At 38.7% G+C, this 12,451-nt stretch overlaps 1 protein-coding gene across 1 annotated transcript in view; it reads right to left on the minus strand.

Annotated features, from left to right (window-relative positions):
* The window catches only part of MED30 (mediator complex subunit 30), an 18,676-nt gene that overhangs the window by 4,285 nt on the left and 1,940 nt on the right, over positions 1-12,451 (minus strand). The window contains exons 2-3 of the mRNA XM_007946853.2: positions 9,103-9,261; positions 7,859-7,963 (exon numbers count right to left, since the gene is read on the minus strand). Coding sequence (XP_007945044.1) covers positions 7,859-7,963; positions 9,103-9,261 — 264 coding nt within the window. The remainder of the gene's footprint in view (positions 1-7,858; positions 7,964-9,102; positions 9,262-12,451) is intronic.

Here is a 12,451-nt window from a genome sequence, read left to right on the forward strand (position 1 = left end):
ACTATCAACAGCAAAGAAGCTGACAGTCATGCTTATTAGTGGTTAGATTGTAAATAAATTTTCATGACACGGTATAAGGTTTAATATATACAGTTTTGCCACTGATTGATTTTAACAGAGGTTGACAGCTGCTATTTTCAAAATCCATCAGCTGTGCCTAATTTGTGACATTAACAGGTGAATGTGTTAGTAGAGGAGATACTTTAAAAAATACATTTATGCTAAGTCAGAGCATGTAATTTAATATTCATGTAAGTGCTGTGACACTTAATCACAATGTTTAATTTCTGAATGCCTGGACCCAATTGTGGATCAACCTGTAGAAGTTAGCCACATTCCACTTTTAACTTCATTTTACCAACAACAGAATAGTTTTAAGCAAAATAAAACTCATTCTGATGTCCCTAAAGCACATAAAAATGTTCTATCTTTGAGTAATAGGACTTGTGGATTCTAGGACATATAAAGAGAAAACAAAAAGTATTTAAATGGGCCCAAAATCTTGACCATTAAAACTGGGCCATTTTGTCATCTGGTAATTTACATTCAAATACTGACAATTATGTGCTCCAAAGTTTCATAGCACTATGGTAGCCACTGGTGTTACCTACCAGAAAGACCATATATACGAAATGGTAAACATACCACTCAATATATTGTTCTGTACAATTCCAGGCACACAATGATACGATATTATTTTGAAAATGATTGAGTGAGGGTCAGCTGAAGGATACATAAAAATACTTACTGTGCAGCTTACTTAGAATAAAAAGAGAATATGCATTGTAACAAAATTCTGGATATTTTTAATTGATATGCCAAGAATATAATTTCATTACTGAACATATGGATCTATATGGAGCTCTGGTGCTGCAGTGTTTAAAGCATTTAGCTGTGAATGAAAAGGTCAGTAGTTCGAACCCACCAGCCACTCTGTGGGAGGTAGATGAAGCATTCTGCGTCCATAAAGATTTACAGTGTTGGAAATTGTATGAAGAGTTCTACTCTGTCCTTTAGGGTCACTATGAGTCACAAAACTTGAAATCTTCTATTTGAAATCTTCTGTTCAACTTTTATCTTGTCATTTCTTCCATTTGCTTTAGCTATTCTCCATTCAAGGGGAAGTTTCAGTCTCTTCTGACATCCATTTTGGTCTTTTCTTCCTTTCCTGTCTTTTTTATGGCCTTCTGCTTTCTTCATGGATGATGTTCTTGATGTCATCCCACAATTCCTCTGGTTTTCAGTCATTGTATTCAATGCATCAAACCTATTCTAAATGGTCTCTAAATTCAGGAGGGATATTATCAAGGTCATATTTTGGTTCTTGTGGACTTGTTTTAATAGTCTTCAACTTCCATTTGCATATAAGCAGTTAATGGTCTGTTCCTAGCCTTGTTTTGGTTGAAATAGTGAGCTTCTCCATCACCTCTTGCACAGATATAGTCAATATGATTCCTGTGTACTCCATCTGGTGGAGTTCATGTGTATAGCTGCTGTTTGTGTTGTTGAAAAAAGGTATTTGCAATGAGTTAGTTGTTGGTCTTGCAAAAGTCTACGATGCGATCTCCAGCATTATTTCTATCTCTATGGCTAAATTTTCCAACTACCAGTGATTCTTCTTGGTTTCCAACTTTTGCATTCTAATCACCAGTGATAATCATCAGCACACTTTAATTGCATGTTTGGTCAATTTCAGACTACAGAGTTGGTAAAAATCAATTTTGTCATAGTAACCTTATATGCAACAGAACAAAATACTGCCTGGTCCTGTGCCAGCTTCATGATCTCTATATTCCTGAGCCCATCGCTGCAGCCAACATGTCAATCCATCTTTATGAGGTTGAGGGCCTTCCCAACTCTTTTGTTGACCCTCCACTTTACCAAGCATGACATACTTCTCCACAGAATGGTCCCTTCTGACAACATGACCAAAGTAGGTGAGATGAAGTCTGACCATTCTTGTTTACAAGGAGCATTCTGGCTGTACTTCTTCCAGGACAGATTTGTTAGCTCTTTTAGCAGTCCATGGTACTTTCAGCGTCCTTCGTCAACTCCATAACTCAAATGCATTGGTTACTGCTGTAACCAGTTTTAAATTATCTTCAGTAAGATTTTACTTGCATGTGATATCAATGATATTGTTTGATTATTTCCACATTTTGTGGGATCACCTTTCTTTGGAATGGGTACAAATATGGATCTCTTCCAGTCAGCTGGCCAGGTAGCTGTCTTCCAAATCTCTTGGCATAGCTGAGTGAGTGCCTCCAGCGCAGCATCCTTTTGTTGAAATATCTCAATGGGTATTCTGTCAATTCCTGGAGCCTTGTTTTTCGTCAATTCCTTCAGTGCAGCTTCGACTTCTTCCTTCAATACCACTGGTTTTTGATCATATGCCACTTCCTGAAATGGATGATCGTCTACCAATTCTTTTTGGTATAGTGACTCTGTGTATTCCACCCATTTTCTTTTGATGTTTCCTGCATCATTCAACATATTGCCCATGGAATCTTTCAATACTGCAATTCAAGGCTTAAATTTTTTCCTCAGTTCTTTCAGCTTGAGAAATGCAGAGTGTGTTCTTCTCTTTTGGTTTTCTAACTCTGCGTATTTGCACATTTCATTATAACTGGCTTGTCTTCTCAAGCTGCTCTTTGAAATCTTCTGTTCAGCTCTTTTATTCTGTCAATTTTTCCATTTGCTTTAGCTACACTCTGTTCAAAGGCAAGTTTCAGAGTCTTTTCTGACATACATTTTGTTTTTTTCTTCCTTTGCTGTCTTTTTAATGGCCTTTTGCTTTCTTCATGGATGATGTTCTTGATGCCATCCCACAATTCTTCTGTTTTTTGGTCACTGGTGTCCAACGCAGCAAATCTACTCTTTAGATGGTCTCTAAATTCAGGAGGAATGTATTCAAGGTCATAGTTTGGCTCTCGTGTACTTGTTTTAATTGTCTTCAACTTCAAGTTGAACTTCCATATGAGCAGTTGATGGTCTGTTCCACAATCAGCTACTGGCCTTGTTTTGGCTGAAGATATTGAACTTCTCCATTACCTCCTGCCACAGATACAGTCAATCTGATTCCTGTGTATTTCATCTGGTGAAGTCCACATATATAGCCACTGTTTATGTTGTTGAAAAAAGGTATTTGCAATGAATAAGTCATTGCTGTTGCAAAACTCTGTCATGCAATCTGCGTGTTATTTCTCTCACCAAGGCCATATTTCCCAACTACCAGTGATTCTTCATTTCCAATTTCTGGATTTCAATCACCAGTGATAATCAACACATCTTGATTGCATCAGACTGCAGAAGTTGGTAAAAATCTTCAATTTCCTCATGTTTGGCTTTGGTGGGTGGTGCGTAAATTTGAGGAATAGTGATATTAACTGAACAGCATTATACTTCAGGATAGACCTTGAAACATTCTTTGTGGTTATGAATGCCATGCCATTCCTCTTCAATTTGTCATTCCCAGCATAATAGATCATATGGTTGTTTGATTCAACATGGCCAAAATAGGTCCATTTCCGCTCACTAATGCCTAAGGCACTTGACTGCTAACCAGAAGGCTGGCGGTTCAAACCTATCAGCCACTCTGCGGAAGGAAGATGGGGCAATCTACTCCATAGTGATACTGCCTTGGAAACACAAGGAGGGGTTGCTATGAGTCAGGTCTGACTTGACGGCACATAACAAAAACAATAACACAACGCCTAGGATATCAATCTTTATGCGTTCCATTTCATTTTTGACAACTTTCAATTTTCCTAGATTCATACTTAATACATTCCATGTTTTGATTACTAATGGATATTTACAGCTGTTTCTTCTCATCTTGAGATATGCCACATCAGCAAATGGGAATCCCAAAAGCTTTACTCTATCCACATCATTAAGGCCGCCTCTACTCTGAGGAGACAACTCTTCTCCAGTTGTATTTTAAGTGCCTTCAGACCTGAGAGGCTCATCTTCTTGCACTATATTGCACAATGTTTCAGGGCTATTCAGAAAGTTTTCCAATTATGTATCAGACAGTGTTTCTCTGTTATTCCTAAGGTTTTCACTGGCCAATTCTTTGAGAAGTGGATGGCCTCTTCCTTCTTCCAAATCTGTCCTAGTCTGGAAGACTATCCACCCTGGGTAACCGTGCTGGCATTTGAAACACCAGTGGCATAGCCTCCAGCCTCACAGCAACACACAAGCCAGCACATGATGATAAACTGACTGACAAGTTCATCTCTGTCAGCTGTTCCAAACTGCTCCACTCCTGCTTCCTGGCCTGCCCTACCTGTTCTGGCCCTTCAAAAGCTGACTCCCGCCGCTTCCCAGCCTGCCCTACTGTTTTAGCTCTCTGAAAGCCAGCTGCCCTAGCTCTCAGGAAACAGGAGATTTACTCCTGGGAAATGGAACTGGAACAGCTCAGAATTCAGAGACATCAGCATGGTGGAAAACAGGAAGGAGGTGGAAGAATTGAAACAGGGAGACGAAAGGCAAGTGTTCCCCTGAACTGTGGGATGGCAGAACACTTCCACCATGAGGCATCCAGAAAGACGGGAGACCCCCACAGAGCGCACTGAAGAGCTTTCCCTGAAGAAAGTGCTAAGCCCTCAAGATATAACCTCAAAACCATCCCTGAAGAAAGTGGTCAGCCCTCAAGATATAACCTCAAAACCAAAAAACCTGACTAGCCCTGAAGAAAAACACCTCAAAAAACAAAAAACCTGACAGCTGGAGGTTCCCTGATCCCCCCAGTCAGCTTTCCAGTGTTAAAGATGAGCAGCTCACGTCCAAGCAGCAAACGCTCACTGGAACTCTGTAAGCTTCCACCAGGAAAGACAAAACTGCATGGACAAACACACAGATAAATGCTGTTTGATACAAACAAGACGATTAGGAGAGGCATGAAACCCTAAAACAACAGAAACGTAACAGATTTGGATAACAGAAGCTATAGCTACAAAACAAGAGCAAAATCCTAGTTTTTCTTTTTCTTTAAGAAAATAATAAAGTTCTTGGAAATTAAGACAAGAAACTCAAAAAATTTAACAAAAAGTATACATGGATTTCTTTAAGATAAATCTAAGAGGTCAAACATCTAAATAATAAGGCATTCTAGGAAGAAAATAACAAGAAAAATGATCAAAACCAAAGTCTTAAATTGAATTTTCTAGTTTAAATGGAATACTATGATTAACGAAAGAACAGCAACCAGACACATGATTTTGAAATATCAGAACACCAGGGATAAAGAGATCCTAAAAGCTTTCAGAAATAAAATACTGAACCTATCTCTTGTAAATTAGGGACACAGATTATCAACATGAAATGCATACTACAGGTAGCTCCTGACCTACAACAGAGTTCTGTCCCAACGACCCTGTAGTAAATCCATCTGACGTAAGTCAAGTATAGACAAATGAGTTCATTCCTAAGTCTGTCTTTAAGTCAACTTTGTACTAAGTTGGTACAGTTAGGTACAGTTTGTATCTAACATTAGCATATAGTATATAGTGTACCTTTCTATCACTAAAAAACACTCAAGAAATACTTTCAGATACACTAAAACATCTTTAACGTAATAACGCAGTAATAATAATACTAATGTCTGATGTGCATCGCAAAGTAGCATCTGCTTGTTATCATGAATTTTCAACGTAATAGGCTTTATGGGGCTTGGTTGTACTATGGTTGTACATAAGTTGGACATTCATAACCTGGGGGCTTCCTGTACCTCTTTTTCTTTTTTTTCCCCCCAGTTTTCATTATTATTGCTTCTTCTTATAAGTTTTATTATAAATTTGACTTTTATTTGTCTTCGGGGGTTGGAAACATTACATATAAATGAATGGTACTGTCAGCAAACGACACCCTGCCACACTGTATGCAGTACACATCATTAATGATAAGATGTATCCAAAAAAAAAGAGTCTTAAGTGTGGTTTGTTGTTAACTCAAATATGTCATAAACTGTAATGTCTACCTGTACTTTTTAATAAATGAATGTCTCAAATCACTGGACTGGGAAACATTATTTACTCTTCAAGATCTAAATTAAAAATCCCCAATCTCCTCCATTACCTAAGGTGAGTTAATCATTATTCAAGATCTAAATTAAAAATCCCCAATCACCTTAGCCATTTCCTAAGGTGAGTTAATCATTATGACAGTCACCCATTACTATCAAATTTGCTGTGAATATTCTTCTAATCTGTATTTTTAACAAAGTATTACAATGCTCTGTTTTACTTTGTAAAACCTATCCATTTTTCTTTTTTTAATTTTCTCTTGAGTTCTGAGATATATTTGTAATTTTCCAGTATTTTGTATTGCAGGTTTTATTTTCAACTCTGAAATTCACTGTGACATATGGTGTGATATAAAGGCTAGCTTAATTTCCCCCAGAAGTGTCTATTTCAAAGAATAATTTTCCACAAAATCCCTCCTGTGTCATATTAAATTCTTATATACAATAGGAAGGCTATTTCTGTGGCCATTATTTATTAACCTGTCCATTCTAGTGCCAGCATTACATACCTGATAGCTGTTTATTTATTAGAATTTTCTTTGGTATTCTTTTATACTTTCAAGGAAAAAAAATCCTATTTGGATGTGGACTGAAATTATATTAAAACCCTATTATTTTTTGTACTTTTAAGAAAACGTCCATGTTTTTCTGTTGTTATGAAATTAAAACTAGGAAATAATCAAGACTGGCATTTTTATGAGATTTATTGTCTCACTTAGAAACTTCATATATCCTCTTAATTATTCAAAACCTTTAAAGTATAGTTTAGACATCACTGAGATAATTAATTGCTACCTGCTTAATGTTTATTGTTGCAACTATTTTAATTAATTTAAAGTATTATAAGAGCACAGTATCTATGTTGTGTCATTCCTTTTATCAAGAGACTTTATCAAAATTCTGAAGCAAGAAAGGAAGTAGTGCATGAAGCAGGATGGAGTCCAGGGCTCTTGTTTTTTTCTCCCCCAAGTGGAGAGACTAGAACATGTTTAAATAATGAAGGAAGAAAACAGTGGGGAGAGAGGAAAAGGGATAAATAATGAAAAGAAAAGGCTGAAGACCCAGAGCACAGAAGCCGACGAACCACCTTCAGCAGCAGAGAGACACTGCCTCCCCCAAACGTCCTTAGACAGCCGAGAAGAAACCTCTTCCCCAATGTAACTGCTGAGATTGCGTACTAATGTGCAAACTGAACTATCTCACATACCTCAGGCAAAACCTCTTTAGCTGTGGTGGAGTAAGTGTTAATACACTGAAGAATCTACCAATTAGAATTAAGAATTGCAGGGAGGTGTGTGAGAGAGACAGAGAGGTTGTTTTATTCACTGTGTGCTATTCTGTTAGGTTTTAGTAGCCTTACTTCCTATGGTTCGTGAGCATTATCTGAGTATGATCTTCGGAACCTCTGGAAGGACTCAGCAGGAAATACATTCGAGTCTGGAGCTTTTTCTGAGGTGTGGCGGCGATTAGGGTAATGTTGTGATAATGATTTCTTAGATGTTGAGACACTCATGTTTCCTATTTGGACACTTATCAATTGCTGCTCCAAACACACTGTAAGCTAGAAGGTAGGACTCTGCCTGGAGAAGAGACAGCAAATGGGCTGTGACTGAGTGTCCAAGAGCTTTCCCGCGTGCATTTGATGTCTCTTCTGACCACTCAGCCGGCAATTCTGCTTTTCTTTTTAGTTTTGGGTTATATTCTAAATAGGTTAAGTTTGTCACGTAAAGAACTTCAGGTATTTCTGTAATTCAAGTTTTTGAGTTACATTAGATTCTCTTATAATTTTTATTGATAATTTTGAAATGTAAAATGTGCAGACAAATAACTCACTTTATTTACTTCGGCAATTTCTCGCCTCTCTTCACTAGCAAAACGTGGCGGGCCAGCCCGGTCGTCATTCTTTGAGCCATCTTCTTCCACATATGGGATAAGTTGCTGGGAGGTACAAACAACAGTTGAAAGTCAAAACTACGACACTAATTTTACAATTATTTTGGTACAAACAATGTATCAGATTAAGGTGAATTTTCATGCTTTTCTTTTAATGGTCTAAAACACATCTCAGTTCAGGTGATGGTTGGGAGCCACAGCCTTAGCGGTTTATCACTTCCATCTGCTCTCTTCCTTAGCTTTTCAATGGCTTCTCTTGCTAAACAGCCTTCATGACACTGGTTTCACAGCTAAGGAACAGCCGACACAGACTCATTAACTCAGCAAATACTGAATTGCCGGACACAGGGTGAGGCACGGAAAAGCCAACAATGCTAATAAGACAGGTTCCTTAGGGGTCAGAACCTAATGAATTTCTAGTCAAGTGAGGTAAGACACCACAGACAAGCTTTCCTTCATTTATACTAGAAAGAAAGGGACTTCCTGGATGTGCATTCTATAAATAACAATGTGCCAAGTGGAACCTGAGTGTCTGTGCAAACGTCTAGATACTGTCACTTCTTCTAATTGCTAAGAACAGTTTCCTAGGAGAAAAATATATATATATATAAACATGAAACTTCTAACGGAATTTAATTAAATGTCTCATGAAGTTTATTTGCTGAAGCCCCCAGGTACATGAAGGAGAGAATTCTAGCCTAAGGCACTTGACTGCTAACCAGAGGGCTGGCAGTTCAAACCCACCAGCCACTACTCGGAAGGAAGATGGGGCAATCTACTTCTGTAGTGATATCACCTCAGAAACCCGAGGAGGGTTTGCTATGAGTGGGGTCCAACTCGAGGGCACATAACAACAACATTAATTAACAGGAGACATTAACAACATTGATAAAACTGCTACAGACAACCCCCTGCCAGCACCAAAACAAAACAAAACAAAACAAAACTAGACTAATCATTATAAACCTGGAGGTCAGAATCTAAAAGAAGTTTTTAAAATGAAAATATAGTAATAATTCTGTGTATACTATATCACATTTTCACCTACTCTGGCCAAAGACCAAACTGAGAGAATTCAAAAGCTGGAACTACTGCTAAAATAGAGAAGGAAAAGAAAAAAAAAAAAAACCATGTCGTGAAACTATCTCCCATTTTACAATCACTGCCCCTACAGTGAAACTTGCCTCCACTGGAATGGGGTCCACCCCTCCGCAGTTCTCATTGCATTTGTCATAGACCAGTCTCAGCTTCCTGAAGAGGATAGAAAGTTGCCGAAGATGATCCTGGAGTTTTGCTAACCGGTCTTGGTATGTCCCAGTGTGGTAAGTGACACCATTAGGCAGCTTACCAGGCAAAACAGAATAAAAATGGAATGTAATGAAAATCAAGGTTTTCTGTAAGTACAAGCAAAGCCAGCAAACAGAAACAATCTCTATGCACTACATCAAAGCAAGCTATTCCTCATATTTAACCAAGTACAATTGTACGAATTTTTCTTAGGAGAGGATCCACAGTTTTCAAGAGATTCTCCAGTGGCTAAAGGATCTCTAATTATCAAAGAACTAGTTCTCTAAAACACATGCTTAGAAATACTCTTAGCAGTTGGTACTCATGGAGCTTCATCCTTCTGGATTAATGCTACAGTGGATGATTTAGACAAATTGTATACTTTAAAAGCTGTATTACTAAATAACTAGGAGATATGTTGTCCAGAACCTCCTGTTATGGCCACCTCTTCTTTTCAGCTCTGTGGAAATGCAGGTGCACGCTGCTGCTCTTTTTTCAGCCAATCATGATCTGCCCCAAGAGAGTCAGACAACAGAATCCACATCAGGAGGGGCACACAGAAATAACCACCACAGTCACTTACAAAGGAGTTCTGAACAGATGTCAGTTAGCCATTTGTAACAGACCAGTATTATGAAGTGGCTAACAGGAAGAGCTCTGGAAAAGTAATTTACTTCATCAATCTCCAAGCCTCGGTTTCCTTAACAGTAAAATATGGATAAAAATGCTGCTTACAACTAGCACAAAAGGAGAACAAGCACATAAACCATTCACGACTGGACCTGACCAAGGAAAATACAGCCAATGCTTCATAAATGTTAGCTATTATCTCTACTATACCTAACGCATTCAGGTTAGAAATAAAGACATATTTGTTGAATCCTGAAAGATCTTTTAACTGATACCTTTATCATTTTAGATACGACTTTATTATTTCTCAAATAATCATCACAGAATTAAACACTTTTTACAGATTCTATATTATATTTCACAGGAGCTCTGGTAGCATAGTGCCTAAGGCACTTGACTGCTCACCAGAAGGCTGGCGGTTCAAACCCACCAGCCACTCCTCGGAAGGAAGGTTGGGCAATCCTACTTCCGTAGTGATACTGCCTTGGAAACCCAAGGAGGGGTCGCTATGAGTCAGGGCTGACTCGACGGCAAACAACAACAACATATTATATTTCACACTGGCTTATTGATCTGGCCTTCAAGACTTCCACAAAACTTAGTTACTTTTATAATCAGGAGGAAAAAAAAAGGTAATAAACATTCTTTAGGGAACCCATAAGGAGTCCTGGTGGCACAGTGGTTAAATGCTTGCCTGCTAACCAAAGGGTTAGTGGTTCTAAACTGACCAACTGCTTTGCAGAAGAGAGATGTAGAAGAATGCTTCTGCAAACGAACTGTAAAAGGCAGTTCTACTGTGTCCCATAGGTCATTATGGTTCAAAATCGACTCGACAGCACAGGTTTGATTTGGCTTTAGGGGACCATAGAAATAAAGAGTTGTAAGCAACTGAAGACCTAGTTTCAACTTACCCAACCACTGACTAGCCTTGCAGAAATCACTTAACCTCTTGGAACCACAGCTTCCTAATCCATTAAACAAGAGTGACGTCCACATCAGGGCATGGCAAGATCAACACGTATTAAGAACAGGCTAGCAAAATGGTGCTGAAAACTGAATATCCAAATGCAAAACAACGAACTTGGATCCATACCTCTCACCACATTAAAAAAATAATATGGATCCCAGAACAAAATGTAAAACCTAAAACTTCTGAAACAATGTAGGAGGAAATCTTTGTGGCTTTGGATTTGGCAAAGATTTCTTAGGTGTGACACCAAAAGCAAAATCCATAAAGGAACAATTGATAAACTGGCTCCAACAAAATTAAAATGTGAAGAGAATGAAAAGACAAGCCACAGACTGAGAGAAAGTACTGGTAAAGCAAAAACATAGGTGCTAATAAGGATTAGTGAGGATGTGGAGAAATTAGAACACTCAGTCATAGCTGGTGGGTATATGAAATGGGGCATCCATTTGGAAACGTTTCTTAGAACTAACATTTACCATATGACCCAGGGAATCCACTCTCAGGTATCTATTTACCCTAGAGAAAAGCAATATATCTCCACACTAAAATTTGGAAGCAAATGTTCACAGCAGCAAAGAGTATTACTTATAATAGCCAAAGAGTAGAAGCTACTTCAATGTTATACAACAGATGAATGGATATACAAACTATGGTACATACATACACAGTGTAATACTGTTGTTGGGTGCCATGGAGTTGATTCCAACACACAGCAACCCCAAGTAACACAGCAGAAATGTCCCATGGTGTTTTCTAGGCGGTAATCGTTACGGAAGCAGATTGCCAGGTCTTCCTTCTGCAGAGCTGCTGGGCAGGCTGAAACCTTATAGTTAAGAATCAAGTGCTTGGGGATTTGTGCCCCAAGAGCTCTTTAATGTAATACTGTTGTTGCTGTGTGCCATCGAGTCGGACCCGACTCATGGTGACCCCTCCTTTGGTTTCCGAGGCAGTATCACTACAGAAGTAGATTGCCCAACCTTCCTTCTGAGGAGTGGCGGTGGGTTTGAACTGCTAGCCTTCTGGTTAGCAGTCAAGTGCCTCAGGTACTATGCTACCAGAGCTCCTAATGTAATACTACTCAGCAATAGAAGGAAACAAACTGTTGATTCATGGCTAGAGAAAGGAGTCAGAAAAAAGACCACATACAGTAAAACCTGTGAAAGCTGGAACCTGGGTAAGGCAGAAACCTGTTGAGAAGGAAAACGTGAATATTTTCCACTAATAGGGAACGACAGACAAATATAATACATCTGACAAAGGCAGGAAACTTGTGAGACCAGGAAAAACAAGGCAGTCTTACCAAGTTACAGCTCTCACAGGTTTCACTGGAGTACACAGTTCCATTTACAGAAAAACCTAGACAATGCAAACTAACCCATGCACTGAAAGCAGGTCAGTGGTTGCCTGCGGAAGGAAGATGGAGGTAAAGATTTCAAAGGGGCATGAGGAAACTTTATGGAGTGATGACAGATTCACTATCTTGTGGTTTCACAAAGGAACTCTGGTGGCACAGTGCTTTAGGGATTCAGCTGCTAATCAGAAGTTTCCAGTTCGAACCCACCAGTTGCTCTGTGTCCAATGAACAGCTTCACAATGGATGGAGAAAAGACTGAATTTGTCAAGGACTTCATATTACTTGGTTCTAC

This window comes from Orycteropus afer, unplaced genomic scaffold, assembly GCF_000298275.1.
Source record: "Orycteropus afer afer isolate SDZICR_OR568_19922 unplaced genomic scaffold, OryAfe1.0 scaffold00173, whole genome shotgun sequence".
NCBI lineage: Eukaryota > Metazoa > Chordata > Mammalia > Tubulidentata > Orycteropodidae > Orycteropus > Orycteropus afer.